This window comes from Stegastes partitus, unplaced genomic scaffold (assembly GCF_000690725.1).
Source record: "Stegastes partitus isolate 25-593 unplaced genomic scaffold, Stegastes_partitus-1.0.2 Scaffold5, whole genome shotgun sequence".
Classification (NCBI taxonomy): Eukaryota; Metazoa; Chordata; class Actinopteri; family Pomacentridae; genus Stegastes; species Stegastes partitus.
In genome coordinates, this window is record NW_007577736.1 from 706,854 (window position 1) to 723,079 (window position 16,226).

The 16,226-nt window shown below is 39.5% G+C and overlaps 1 protein-coding gene across 1 annotated transcript in view; it reads left to right on the plus strand.

Moving 5' to 3' along the window:
* The window catches only part of ilrun (inflammation and lipid regulator with UBA-like and NBR1-like domains), an 11,190-nt gene extending 2,184 nt beyond the window's left edge, over positions 1-9,006 (plus strand). Inside the window, exons 2-5 of the mRNA XM_008279594.1 lie at positions 2,520-2,674; positions 2,802-2,999; positions 3,219-3,523; positions 5,662-9,006. Coding sequence (XP_008277816.1) covers positions 2,520-2,674; positions 2,802-2,999; positions 3,219-3,523; positions 5,662-5,697 — 694 coding nt within the window. The 3' untranslated portion in view covers positions 5,698-9,006. The remainder of the gene's footprint in view (positions 1-2,519; positions 2,675-2,801; positions 3,000-3,218; positions 3,524-5,661) is intronic.
* Positions 9,007-16,226: the final 7,220 nt, after the last annotated feature.

Here is a 16,226-nt window from a genome sequence, read left to right on the forward strand (position 1 = left end):
ATTTTACCAGACCCACACTACAAATTATAAATGTCAGTAAGCTTAAACCAGGATTTCCAGTCTGGTGTGGAGCACAGTGAGGTTCTGCATGTATATTATATTATATATGTATATTATAGGGGAAGGGGCTTCAATATCAAGGGATATGATGGGCTGTAATGACTCAGAGGGGAAGCATGCTTAGAATTCATGCAACTGAAATGTGCTTTTTTGTGGCTGTTTGCGTCTGATGCCTTTAAACAAAGCTGTTGAATATTCTTCTGAGCAATTTTCTTATTTGTATTGTCGAAGTGTCAATTATTGATGGAGATTGCTGTTGTTTTACGGCCCATTCATGTTTTCTGCATCTGCAAGGGTACGTGTGACATAAATTTTGTCATCCATCCAGATCCTTAAGGGACCCGTTTGTGAATGTCTGCATGCAGCCCACAATTTGTGACAGGCTGTCTGCACCATAAGCGCCCGACTGCGCATGTGCAAGGGAAATAAATGGTGGTCAAAGCAAATCCTTGTTTGTAGGAGAGACTGTATGAGGAAATTCTCTGGTATCCACACTTTTGTCATTCGTAACTAAAACAGTTGTAATGGAGGTAGTCACTGTAGGACTTGGGGGAAGCTTGGATTTGTACATGCTTTCTATTGAAACAGCCCAAACACAATGGGAAGTCTGAAATACTTCAGGCATTCTGTACTATGTCCATCTACTGTGTTCGACACACCTCAGGAATAATCACTGACATGGTGCCACAATCTGTGAGTAGCTGATATATCCTTCAGAAATTGCTGCATGTTTCTTGCGGTCGATATGAGGGGCAGTACAACTGTTAGCACAACCGTCTATAGTATGAACAGAACTGCATCTGAATCAGCAGTCTGCTTTCAAAGTTCACATTTCTCTGCGCACAGATGTGGAAAGCATAGTTTTCCCTTTTTGTCTGAAACCCTTTGCTTCCTTACTTTTTGGAAATTGTGGGATTGCACAGGTGAGAAAGTACACATTATTTTTTGTAGCTCTTTAAATACCTGATATTTGCTGCAAAATAACCTGTCTGCCCTTATTCCCTTGAGAAAAACAATTTCATTTTACAAGTTTATTCAAAAAATGGTAATGACAAATTGCCAGAGCCCATGATGATCATTTAAATGCTTTGTCCAGCACTCTAAAGTTAAATATTTTTTAGTCTCTTAGAAGTCTAACAAAATCAGCATTATAATACATTTCAGAAGCTCCACATAATGAAAATTGGGAGCATTTTTGTTTCCCAAGTTATGTAATAGTGCTGGCAAATGCACAGAAACAAAAGTATTTTTATCTTCATGGTAATATGAGCATTCACAATAAACATGTCGCAATAGACTGCCTGACATGAGGCAGAAGAGTAATTTTATTTACACGTGCCATGCATTCACACCATTTGGCCAATCAGATGAAGTCCCAGGTGGTCGTCTGCTACCTTCGGATTAATTGGGGTCAATTTAGTGGCAACTGTGAGTACAGCGAGGATGAGCAAGGAAAGCGTCAACAGATGGTTTTTGGAAAGTATTTTAAAGGGACCAGCAAAAATACAACTTTAATTTCTTGTAGTCTTGAAGTTTTATTTAAAATTCTGTTTTGTTTAATTGGTTGGGTATTCATGTGCAATTTGTTCAAGGAAAGTAAGTTCGAAATAATGTGTTTGTTTATTTAATATGCACAAGCTATTCACTGTTTGTGTTAACGTTAGCAGCGTACATATAAGGATAGATATAGGAACTGTACAGCTAACGTACACTTATGTGTTCATTTATCAGAGGTTATATCATTGCAGTGCTGAACAATGTTATCATCCACTGTGGATTTTCCTCACATCATGCAGGCCTATTACGTAAGGATTTAATTGATTGTCTGTTTTGTTAGATTTTTTTTTTTGGTGTTGATCAGTGGGTTAAGCTCTTTGGTGTTAAAATAATGTGCGTCACATATAAATCAAAAAACTGTCAATTAAACTTGTATGTACATGTTGTTTTCTTGTTACAGAAGTTTGCTCCGTTCTTCACTCTGTTGAATAGTTTCAGGATTTTTCTTTAGATGCTCTGCTGACAGATTGTACCTATGTGATTGTATCTAATTTATGTGAGCCTTTTAAAAGATGGATTTTCAGTCAGTGTCAGAATAGTAGGTTGGGGTGTGCTGTCACCACTTCTCCAGCTAACAAGGTGCTCAAATAGCAAGGAACCAAAAGTAAAATAAACTGCTTGGCAACAGTAGCAGCCTAACTGGAAATTTTAGAAGCGTGGACTGTATATATGATGAAATAGGCAAATAGCTTGTGAGGAGAGACCAGAGTTCAAGCTCCCTGTCCGGGCAAATATCTGTTATTTATATTTTGAAACATAATTGTAAAGGCAGGACAGTCTTTACAAAATAAAAACACAAAGGCTTGGACATACTGTTCCCTTGGCATTAGTTTCATGACCAGGGATATTCAGGTAATGTTAACCCTTAACAATACCATGCCTTTTGTTTTATGTTGGAACAGGAATCTGCAAGCTGCTATTGGTGCATATTATGACTTTGAAAGTCCCAGTGTCAACACGCCATCCATGTCCTTTGTTGAAGATGTGACAATTGGGGAAGGAGAGTCTGTCCCTCCAGATACACCTTTTACAAAGACCTGGAGGATACAAAACACAGGTGCATGTCTACACTTAAACTCATGGCTTATATAAGTGGCCTTTCTCAATCTGTATGTAACAGGCATCAAGTCACTGTCCTGGTTTTGTGGTTGAACTGGGACTGAATTCGTTTTTGTGTTTTGTAGGTGCCGAGTCGTGGCCACCTGGGGTTTGTCTCAAGTACATTGGTGGGGATCAGTTTGGGCATGTAAACACAGTAATGGTGAAGTCTCTAGATCCCCAGGAAATATCAGATGTCAGTGTGCAGATGCGAAGTCCCACAAATCCTGGCATGTACCAGGGCCAGTGGAGGATGTGTACAGCCACCGGATTATTCTATGGAGGTAAGAAAACAACATGATATGATTAATGTATAACAAGTCAATTTGTTAGGCTTACAACTGACTTTTATGTGTGTGTTATATATTTCAATGAAGTTTCTGTAAGCCTAAGGTTGCTTTGTCTGACCCACCAAATCAAAAATTTTCAGTTTCAAGCTGTATAACATAGAGAACAGTCATGTATAGTCATCCCACATTTGTGCATGTATCTTTATTCCACAGATGTAATCTGGGTGATTCTTAGTGTAGAAGTTGGAGGTCTCCTCGGCGTGACCCAGCAGCTGTCGTCCTTCGAGACAGAATTCAACACCCAACCCCAGCGCAATGTCCAAGGAGACTTCAACCCCTTTGCCTCGCCACAGAAGAACAAGCATGATGCCTCTGACAACAGCTTCAGAGATCCTGGTGGAGCCTGGGAACGCACACAAGAGCCAATCCAGCAAGATCAGAATGGACTGTCTCATAATGCTGTAAATAGGGCGTCAAACGGTCTCCAAACCAATCTTTCCGTGGTGACTTATGGCCAGGTATGCATACGTAAAAACATGAATTTGTAACATTACAAATGTATGCTCAGCTTTGAACCTACATCAGTACATTCACCCCATACTGTAGGTATATGTAAGTATGTAATATACAGTTTTCATGAAACCTTCACCAACCTTGGAACATTACTCCATTTGAGGAGCTAAGTATGGCTTCTAGGCTCAGTTTTAAGTCCTTTTCAGGCATGGGATATATAACATTACTGGCTGCATCAGTCTGTTAAAGTAATGGCATTATGTCATCCAGGCATAGGGCACTTCTAAGTTCATGTTCCTCGTGCCTTCTTTCAGACACATCCACCACACCCATGGAGAGAACCATGATAAACACGATATTTGCCATATGTGTGAGACTGACCACTTCATTGAAGTTTAGCTACTAATAAACAAAACTCTGAACCTGAATTATTGTCCAAACAAAGTCAGTATTATCAAACAAGCTCACTACTGAACAATCTCTCCATAATGTTAATTGTAATAATGCTACCACAAACACATTCAAATTCACTTGAGTGACTTTCTCTTTGTTCCTCTGGTACTACGCTGCTCATTAAACCTACGCGTCTGTCCAATAGTGCGACAGCATGCAGCATGGTGTTCAGACTTTTGCTGTGTTGAAAGTCATATCTAAATGTTGCTGGTTCCATGCAGTAAGATTGTATATGACCAGGGTGCTCTTTCAGACATGAAGAAGACATGTAGTTGCCATCAAATTGACAGAAAGGAGTGCATGTCTGAAAGTGGCTTTAGATTTAGAAAAATGTAGGGCCTTTCTTTTGGCACGAACAATAGGACAATTGTTGCGTATTTTCCCACAATAGTCATAAGAAGAAGAAGAGCAAAGTCATTTCCTCATTTCTTGTGAATTTGTTACTTTTGTTTTGAGTGTGTAGTTATATTACATTTCAATGAACCTGTTAGTGCGGCTAAAAGTCTTGATACGATCAGTATCACAGATGGTATGTGCTGTGACCATCATGGGAGTATTGCTTCTATTTAGCTAATTGCTAATTCTTTATGATACGTGTGAAAAGTGGGCTGCAAGGTGGTTTGCTGGTTCGCACTGTTGCCTCGCTAGAAGGTCGCCGGTTCACGTCCCAGTGAGGACACCCAGGATCTTTCTGTGTGGAATTTGCATGTTCTCCCCATGCAGTGTGGGTTCTCTCCGGGTTCTCTGGCTTCCTCCCACAAATCCAAAAACACATTGAGGTTAATTGGTGATTCTAAATTGTCTGTAGGTGTGAATGTGACTGTGCTTGGTTGTCTGTCTCTAAGTGTAGCCCTGTGATAGACTGGTGACCTGTCCAGGGTGTCCCCTGCCTTCACCCTGAGTCAGCTGGGATAGACTCCAGCCCCCCCCCACGACCCTAGTGAGGATTAAGCAGTGTATAGATGATGGATGGATGTGTGAAAAGTTCTACCAACAGCTTCTTTAAACTAAGTTTATGATCTTTGTTGAAGAAAAGTTATTGAATTTATCTGTCATGTAGTAGTAACTTGCCCACACGATTCCATCACTTGAATCTCAGATCCACATTATTTTTGAAGAGTTAATTTGCAAAGACAGATAAACACCATTTTTGTAGATTTTCAGAATTTTTTTTTGTTGTTTGCTTGAGAAAATATCAAACTGAAGATGACGGATTTGACTCAGTAGGAATGACATGACAAACATAGAGATAACTTAAGTTTGATATTGTCTCAGGTAGCTGACGGAAAAGTGGGTTTTTTAAAGGTTGTGAAGACGGAGATACCTGTTTTTGCAAATGAACTCTTCATTTAGTATAATCTCATACCGATGATAGCTGTAGAGTCTTTATTCACAGTTTGACCTCAGAAGGTCTATGGGGTGGTTAAACTGGACTGTTGAGAAGCATTTGGCTTTGTTTGCCACTCAGGTACATTTAAATGAACCATTAATTTGAAAGCACATTGACTGAATGGCTTCCTACAAGGTCTGCAGGTTTTGTTGCTGCCCTGAAACTAAAGGTATGCTGCTCAAGTATACATGCCACATTTTGATTTTTTATTTTTATTTTTTTTACATGTATTGTCAATGGTGGGGAAAAAAAACCCTTGACAAACTACAAACTCACAATATGTCTTTCATTTTCCTCCAGGGTATTCATGGACCCTATCCATTTGGACAGAGCTAGAAAGACAAAGACCCCCCCATGGTGAATGATGAGCTGAACACCCTGGGAGTCCTTAAATGCAGAGGAGTCTGGGGGGGGGGGACAGTTGTTTTATACTGACTCATGACAACCCTCTCCCCAAAAAAAAAACCCATGGCCCTTTTCACAAGAAACACAAACGACAGTGAGGTGATGGATTACATCTGCTACAGTGAACCATCCCACCTGACATCAACACCCGGATTCGCATGTGTGAATGCTTCATTTAGGAGTGCTATAAACCCTTAAAACAGATACACACGACTATTTTTATTTCCACTGTAAAACACGCCTAATTAAAGGGAAAGTCACCCTAAACAATATGCATACTATTTGCTTATCCCATGGGCAATTGAATACTTTCTCTCTTTGGGGTTCCTACCAAGGTCTGGAATATTTTAAAAATCACAGAATAGTACAAAAATGAATGGTGGTTATTGATCGTTTTTGAGGCCTTGAGAAGTGTTTTATCAAAGTCAGAAAAATTGAACTGAAGTGTTTTTTTTTATTTGTTTTTTTTAATTCAACAAGCCAAACAGTTTTTTTTTGTTTTGTTTTGGGTTTTTTTAAGGTATGTGGAAAAACTCCAGGCTCTTTTATGTAACAGCCTTATTAGTTTCACCACCAGCCTGGTGAATAATGAGATGGTCAACAGCTAGTATGACAACAAGTATGACCTGTTAAACCAGACTACTCTTCATAGATAAATTCCAGAGTTTCATAGTCATGAAAGACAATTGCTAAATTGTTGTCGGACAAACCTGCCTTTGACTTGTGTTCACAAATGTGATGGAGGGTGGATTATGGGAAAGATTGCTCAGTACACATCTTGTTCACATCAGTGGCCGAGTAGAAATGGATGATTTGACCACGTCATGTTTATAGTACGGCACTGCATCCATTAAATGTGACTCACTTTGAATGTCTGATTTGGCTGAAGTGAGGCATCCACATTTGTTTATTTTCAGACATTTCTGTAATCAAATGCTGTGTGAGAAATATTGGAGCTCTCAGAAAAGTCTAAACTTTGTACTTGGAATTTTGGCTTGTAATGAGGTTTACAAGTTGAAAATTGGGAATTCAGAAAATATGACATGAGCGTTGCATTGACTGATGTGTTGTGTTTAAGCAACAGGAGCAGTTGTTGCGGGAGTTTTGCTTTGGCTGTTTTTCCATTCTGGTATAACAGATTTAATTGTCTTCATTTTGTCTCTTTATTCGCAGTTGTTAGCATAAAATTGGGTGCAATCTCAAACATAATTTGAGACGGTCTGTTCCTCTCTCTATTTTTGTACTTAAGAATAATAGAGTTCTTTTGGCTGAGACGATTTGGAAATTTTCATCAATATCTGCTGTATTTCATGTTTAACTCTAAAGTTACCGGTGTTCATAATTTCAGACTTAATCTGAGCAGTTTTGGACTTTTCTGGAGCCCAGGTGTCTGAACATGGTCAGATAACACATTGAACTGTTAACCACTGCACCATTCAAATTTTGTCACAAAACTACATTACACTTAGGAATCCACAATTTTTGCGTCCATACATTTTAAGACTAATCAGATAAATGATGTTGAGCACCAAGATATTCGAAGATGAGGCAAGAATTCCTGCGCCTTAGCGTAGAAAATATTGTGATCCTTGTGTAGGAGCCCCGTTTTTCTCCCAAAGACAAAACCCAGAGAGCCAAGACACTAATCTGTGCTGTCATCAAGCCACACAGTCTGCAGGTGCCCGATTCAGACTGCATGGGACAAGGTGTGTGTGCTTTTTTTTTAGGGTGGGTTTTCGCTTTAAATAGATGCTGAAGCGCAAAAAGGATGCGTGTGAGTTTGAGAAAGTGAGGTGTGAGGAAGGGTTGAAAAAGCCATTTAAATCTATTTTGCCTGGTGAGTGACTGTAGTTTCTGAGTCCATGTCTACAGTATGTGTACTAAATATATATATGTATGTGTGTGTGTGTGCGCGCGTGCCTGTTAGGTGTGCATGTATGTTAATGGTTTCTCTTTGGAATTAACTGACATAAAATGGTGTATACTACTTGGGCAAAGGATGACTTGACACGTACACATCAATATTGAGAGAGCTTTAAAAGGCATGTACCTCAGAAGTATTTTTTTGAGTGATTCTTCTACGCTTGGATGAACTGATTCAATAATTACCCTGTTGTTATTTATTTGCCGTCTTTATGTGCACTGCAGATTCAAAAAATCCCATTTGTAGCCAGCAGGTGGTGCTAAAAATCAGTTGGCCAACTTTACTTGACACCATGCTACACTGTAAAAACAAAAAAAGTCACGAGTTGAAGTCTGAGCCTGGTAGATGCTCTAAATCTAAAATTGAATGGTTTGCATCAGCCTTATTAGCACCGGTGTTCTGTTACTGCTATTTGCACAGTGCTGCCCGCCACCTCTGACGAGGGGAAAAAGAAGAGATTTTGGCTTATTGTGGATTATGACACCAGCATTTTCCAGAAGATTCTGTATTTGTTTCGTCGCAGCTTCAAGTTTTGTTCCCAAAGTACACGTTTTCACCAGTTTCATCACTGCACCAATGTCTGATGTTCAAAATTTACGTTACTTTGATCACACAGAAGAACTTCACTGCTGTTATCCCTGAGTTTTTACTTCAGCTTCGTTCACTATGCTTTCATGTATTTTTGGCTTAAAAATAAAATGGAAAAAGTTGTCGATAGAACTCTGTGATAGTGGTACAGTTTTTTTCTGAGGAATTCAAACTGATTTTTTTTTTTGTAATTTTTTGATACTTTAATTAATCAAACTTTCTCCAAGTTGTTGTTATGAACATCTGAATGTCGCTCAAAATATTCAAGTTTGTTGCCTCTATTTTACCATGTACCCATTTGTAAAATTCACCAGCATTCTGTGTTGCAGCTCTTCTGTTTCTGTATTGAAGAATCATCTGAGCGTCCTCCTCCCGAACAGTATACACTGTTGGATCTGTTAGTCACGTCAGTTGTTTTTTTGTTTTTTTTTTTTCTTCCTTTTTGTGTGCGTGCGCTTCCTTCTTGTGGGGTTGCTTGTGTGTGTGTGTGTTTGTGAGTGTGAGAGACAGATGGTGAGGAGGTCTGAAATTTGCTGGATTCATTCTCTAGTTTTAGTTTATGACTATGTGTGGACTTGAGATGGGTGGCATGGTGAGTGGATGGGATGAAAGTTTACATAGTCCTAAGATAGCACATTTATCTGAAGAGAAATTGTCAAAATACAGCCTTTTTTCCCCTGTATCTATAATTAAGCATTTGTATGATTAAATTAACACTGAAACAGTGACTAAGTTGTCTTTTTTTTTTAAGAGAACCAACCACCAGCTTATTGTTCTATTCTACACTTCTTTAGGGTAGAAAATAAGATATACTTATCTCCACACCAAAGCAAGGAATTGCATTAATTAAAATTATTAAAACCAACCTTTAAATTAATCGTCCACCGATATAATCTCAGAGCCAGCACGATAATTCTAATAAATTGTTTACTCTTGGTGATCAATCAAGAGTGTTTATAATGTTAAGGGAATTAACTTAGAGCTCAGGTAACCATAAAGATCGCATACGTAAAGTGAAAGTCAGATATAGAAAACACCGGAAACAATTGTATAGGCACGAAGCATTTATTACTAACTAAACAAACAAATAACAACAAACATGAACTATAAAACACAAACAATGACAATGAAAATGCTGGTTGGGAATATGAGTGTGAAAAACCGAATGTGGAGCAGATTGGTGGCTTGGAGACTTAAAAGTCTGTTCTCCCAAAGCAGCAGATAATCTGTTAAATTTGGAATATTGGTCAAAAGGCCAATTGTAATCATGAAACACCCGTTTAGAGATGAAAGCTCAATACTTGCATCGTCCTTGGATTTGGATGCAGATGCAGTGACGTCTGATGTCTGATGGAGAGACGAGGTCTTCAGCTCCAGAGCGGGAGATCAGGGTGTGGCAGTTGAAGTTCAGAACATGGAAGACCAAACTGAGCAGTTCTACTGCAGTTAGAGAATGCCGCTGCTTTTCGGGTGAAGAGGCCTTTAATAGAAAAATAACCGGCCAATCCCAAAGGGCTCCCCTCCCAGAGGGGCTGTTAGGTATGACACCCCTATGTCACGGGGGGGGGTCAAGAGTTCTGTTCTGTTCTGAAATTAACAATGTTACTATAGAACTATATGTACACTGAACAAAAAATATAAATGCCCCATGTCAAATATTGTTGCCATGTGGAGTTAACTGTAAATGAGCATTTGCTGACATTTTATTGTACAAAAGTAATATTTCTCTTGATTTGTGTATAATTTTTAATCCAACTTGCTGTCAGTGAGCATCACTCAGTGAGTTGTTTTTTACTCAGTGCATGGGTGGGGCATGTCCAGTGGGTGATCAGACAAAATGAGCAACACTGGACAGTCCTTGGACTGGGGACAATAAAGGCCACCCCAAAATGTCAGATTTTGTCACAAGTCATAATGCCTCAGATGTCGCAAGTTATGTGGGAGCGTGCCATTGGCATGTTGGATGCATGGATGTCCACCAGAGCAGTAGCTGCACGGCTCAATGTCCATTATCGGGCCACAGGCTGTTTAAGAGTTCGTTTCCAACAGACTGGCACTACTACAAATCGACCTCATCCTCGTCGGCCACGTGTGACCACTCCAGCACAAGATCGCCACATCTGGCTCGTCCATCTGCGGGATCGGCTAAGACCAGCGACAGACACAACTGATGAGACTATTGGTCTGCACAACAGACGCATCACACCTCAGACTGTCCGTAACCGCCTATGAGAGCCAACTTGCATGCTCGGTGCCCTCAGCGTGGTCTGGATCTCACTGCTGTCTGGCGTAGGAACCGACTCACATGGACGAATGCACATGTCCGATGGCCCTTGGCATGCTGGAGACATGTTCCCAATAGAGCATCTTTGGGATGTTTTGGATAGGCGTGTCTGGGACCGTGTTCCAGTTCCAGGCAATGTGGGTCCGCTCCATGTGGCACTCCAGGAGGAATGGAATAACATTCCACAGGCCATCATGTTCAAAGGACTGTCAATCCGCTACAAATGGCCATACCACAATGTTATCAATGCCGATATGAAGATCAGCAATTACTGAAAATATATTTTGAGTTTCTCGATATATTGCGTAACCCAAAAATTCATAAAACTCTTATATTTGACATGGGCCGTTTATATTTTTGTTCAGTCTATTTGTAATTATACAAAGGTAAGCTTGTTGGAAATGAAAATGTGTCACATCCAGTGCATCACGGGGTGTCTTACATGAGCAATGCATTACACCCGGCCATCTGTTAAGGTCCACGTGGTTGAATGTTTTCTTCGTCTTCCCCCAAAAGTTTCTTTGTATTACGATCCTTTGAAGCTCTGATAGGTGTGATAAGGGAATTCCCAAGTGGACTCTGCTTGTCCTGGCTTCGGTTCCCCTCCGAGTCTGCAAAGCTGACTTACATGATCCTGTGACCTGCAGGCAAAGTTCTGTCTTTTATAACATGTGACTGTGAGCTAGAAAGTTTGAATGAAGTCTCTTGAATCCTTTTGGCATCTGTGTCTGTCCATATCCTAAACCATTTTAATGTTAACCCCCCTCTCTGGTCATTCATTAAACCACTAATAACTCATTTATTTGTCTCAAATATTTAGAAGGATTTTTTATTTTATTATTATTATTTTTTTTTAATGAAAATAATGCTTAAATGTGACTCTACACTATGTCCTCCTAGAGCGCACAGGTCTCTCACTCCACACCTCTCTCCATTCGCTGCAACCAGAGCACACCAGCTCACTGCAAAACCACTGTATGCTACACAATGGCAAGTTGTAATATTGAAGTGATTTAGCCAAATTTGTCCGTACTAAAAAATGTTTCTGAAGAAGAGTAACGACAGGGAAAGCCCCGCCCTACAAGCTGACAGAATTGGTTCATTGTCTTTGTTACATATTTTTGCATATTTGTTAATTCTGAGACTCGTCTGTGCACTTAAATCTCAAGGTAGAAATGCTCAGCTATGGTGTCAACTGCCTTTTTTTGGGCTCATAATGTATCTTACAGCACATACAAACACTGTACAGGCATGTTAAGGGGGGTCTTTAAATGACACCTATCAGTAAGAAAATTAATAGCAGGAGACGTTAAGGCCTGCAGGTGTAACATGCTGAGTGTGTCTACTAGACACAGAATGGAAGCCATTCAGAGACCTTAGACACCTTATGGAAATCAGTCCTGCAGTTTTAATTCTGTAGACTGGTCACGTCCCCATTTCAGTCCAGACTGTATTATCTAAATAACTATTTTACTGAGTGACATGGAGTCTAGTCTAGTTCATGGTCTCCAGAGAGCATCCCATATTGTCCTATTGCCCCACCAACAGGCTGCCATCTCATCAAACCTTAATTCGAATTAAAATTCACATTTTTGACAGCTATTAGATGGACATTCTAAAAAATGCTACAAAATAAATACGAGAAATCGATGCAAAAGCCTAAAAACATCAAAAACCAATCAAGAAAAATGTAACGTTAGCTGGCATACCCAAATGGAACTGTAAGGCCAAAATGTATCTATGAGATTTCATTTGACAGGCAACTTTTCCTTGTTTCTAGATTTTGGCAACACATGAAATTTTATTTTACACATTTCTCTAAATATCATAAATGTGAATGCTAAATGAAAGATCAGGAGATCAGCACATTTGTTATAGGATTCATCCTCAGGGGGACCTTCATGATGATACGTACAATATTTCAGTCTGGACCAGTCTGGTGGACTAACAGACAGACTTAGCCATCTATGCAATGTTAGTTTGCAAGGATAAAGAAAAGGAGCTAAACCATAATTCCAAAACAAGCTGATTAATTTATATCTAAAGACAAAGTTTATCTGTAAAACACAATACACAAAAAAGCCATCGGAATTGCTTTACACACTTGTAGGAGAGTTGAATTATAAATCAACCGCCTTATACACAAACAAGCATGCACGAATTAATAAAAAAGATGAATTGAAATGTCTTGCGCTTGTCTTGGAAAGACAAAATGTACAGACACACATGCAGATATTCAGTGCTACCAAATAGCATCAGATATCGATGTGGCATTCTTATACAGTTCAGAAAATAAACAACCATTTCCACTGATGTGTCTGAAGATTCAAATTCCCCTGTTTGTTCAGTGATGGTATGATTTGGCTCTTACATATTTCCGATTAAATTCTGCAGTGTCACATATGCAAATCAGTTATCTGTCACCTGTGTCCCAGGGAAAACTTCCGTCTTTGGCAATTTTTCAACAGACTAAAATGACATTAGATCATATTTCACCTATCTTAACTTTACATCACCAGAATACAGGATGAGCCTGTACAGGTGCCCTGTACCTGGGTGTTTTTGTGAGACAGTCAGTGTGTGTTTTTATGAGTGGGTGGCTTCAGCAAGCACTGAGGCGATTATTTGAATGAGGCTTGTGCAGACATTCTGTGACAGGGTAGCTGAGGACAAATATTGACTTTCGTTTGAGCGTGAATTCTGCAAACCTCCTATCATATCTCCCATCTCCCTCCGCGCTTAGGTCAATAGGTTTGTTTTGTTTGATAACTGCCCATCATTTCTGTCAAGTGAAACGGGCCTGACGCTCAAAGCTACAAGTGAAGGAATGAGACACAGGTGTTGCACACAGACAGTGTTTAAAGTCATGGAAAATATTCTGCACTAATACCACACTGTAGTACTAATATACTGTAAATAATTCTGTGCTCTTTGTCTTCATTCATGTGGTGCAAGTCCATCTTATTCCTATTCAGGACGACAGTATGTTTACAACTCCAATTTTAATAAAATATTCAATGAAGAACTGGTTGCTACAAGACTCTCAGGGAAATGTTTAATTTAAGAATCTCCGTTTGTATCGCCCCAAGCCGTGCACACCCCTCACCAAATACATGCATTATGACACAGCAGTGATATACGATTTTATTCTTGAAAATCAGCCATATAAGATGAAATACTAAATGTTTAAAACATGACTTTCACATTTAGTCATTTGGGATGATTTAAAAACTGCTCAGTCGTGGATTGAGACAGGAAGCAGCCGTGTATTTTCATACGCCATCTGGTTAATAGAGGACCTCCTGCCTTGGAAGTATCAATGTGATTAGATTAGGGATTTTATTTGTCTGGGTGGGAACGCTGCTGGCATCATAAATGACAAGCAACGTGAGCCAAACTTTTTTTTGTGACGGGATGTCTCGGAGCATCAAGAACTCAGAGAGCAAACAGTGGAGGATCATTTCCTCAAGTTACAGCAGCAAATACCTCCATAAAAGCAATTCAGCTTCGCAAGCAAATTTACTCCCTTTCAAATTGTAAAGTAAACTCTTTATCTCCTGCTGGTGTTGCTTAGTAGTGGATTTAAATACATATTACTCTTATCACAGAGGAAGTAAGTTGCACAAGTTGGAAATAGTAAACTGAGGTCACTTAAGCACCCAAGATATTAATCTAATCAAGAGTTTTCTAACAATAGAACATAACAAAAGGGAATATGAGAGAACCCACAAAGAATTTTCTTCAGCTTTGTAGCTCCCCGCAAGTATTTTCTTCTGTCTTATTCATTCATTGTTTCGCTCCTTGCTCAAATTTGTGTTCTTTTCAGCTACAACAAGCAAATGGTTTTTAGCAACAACCAAAAAGAAAAAAAAAACAACTCTGACAAAATAACTGTCACGACCTGCTTTGCCAATCCACAAACTGATATTTTTAGTAACTCGCTGGTGAACACAGTGAAGCAGTCTGAAGCAAAAAAGTTAAAATGTCCCTCAGTACTTGGTGGAGACCAAAACAGAGCTGACATTAGAGAAACTGGTGGGTTTACATTCATCAGATGGACAGAAATAAGACTCAGAAAGATAATGTAACTCCATGCTGTCTGCTAACGTGTTTAGAGCACCAACTTCATGTGAGGATTCAAGGATTCAAAGATTCAAGGCCTTTATTGGTCACAAACACAGTTATACATGGTATAATGCGCAGTGAAATGCGTTGTGTACCTGTTCCACACCGAAACAATAACATAAATAGGAATAAGGAATAAAACACACAAGAAATATATATATATGTGTGTGTGTGTGTGTGTGTGTGTGTGTGTGTGTGTGTGTGTGTGTATACATATATACATTATAGAGAGAGAGAGAGAGAGAGATGAGAAATAAATAAAGCAAACTGCAAGTGCAAGAAGGGAATAAACAAATAAAGAAAATAATAATAACATTATATACATGTATATGTACAAGGTGAAAGTGCAAAGTGACCAGCTGGCAGGCGTCGGAGGAGGTAGAGACGCTGCCGAGCCTTCTTCACCAGGGTGTTGATGTGACTGGACCACGTCAGGTCCTGCGTGATGTGAACACCCAGGTACTTGAAGCTCTCCACTCGCTCCACCTCTGTGTCACTGATCCTGAGTGGGTGGTATGCCGTCTGCTGCTTCTTGCTGTAGTCCACAATCAGGTCTTTGGTCTTCCTGATGTTCAGGAGGAGGCTGTTGTCTCTGCACCAGTCCTCCAGGTGGATCAGACCCACCACTGCTGTGTCGTCAGCAAACTTTATGATGGTGTTGGAGTCTGGTGTGGACAGGCAGTCATTACTGTACAGTGAGTACAGCAGAGGATGTGACAGTATCGCGTTTACAGTTAGGGCTTTATGTCTGTACATGTATACATGTGCCATTGCATAGGCACTGGCTATATGTCTTGGGAAAGTACAGTAAGTCCTACTTCAAACTGCAACATATTAAATTTAAGAAAGATCATTTAACTGCCAGTAATGTTATTCAGAGTATTTAGCAAGATGAAAGCAATCTGAGGGAGTCAGAGACATAGAGTCTAACATCAGTCTGTCTGCTCTGTATGTTACATCACATAAATGCACCATAGGACCATGTCTGCTCAGACATTCTGAAACAAATATTACTACCTACCCTTGCTAGATTTTTTGTGATCTGGTTTCTATCTTTACATACCTCTGCATTTATTATGGCTGCTACTGCTACAAATTTACTTTTTGCATGAGATTTGTAGCTCTTATGAAGTTTGTTCTAAGACGCATATATTTGATTATCAATAATCAGTCATGATACTAATGTAGACTATTTTGAGTAAGTGAGTAAGAGATGCAAGTCTTTAGATAGACACCACTGACCTATATTTATTTATTTTTGCCTAAAGAATCCCCCAAAATAGGGTGTGAAGCTCTGGAACTTGATTTTCCGGTTTCAGTTCCAACTAAAGAACAAAACAGTAATTCATTCCTAAGATGTATTACTTGAGCATTACTCACCTGCAGAGACAGTTAAAACCATAATAATGGATCTTTTTACCCTGAGACAGGATGTGTTCCTCCCTCCTCTTCAGTTTTAAAGTTAGTATTCTCTGAAATAGACTTCTCTAATCTGAGCTCCTCTCAGTGGCAATAGCCCCTTGTTTATTTCAGTAATTT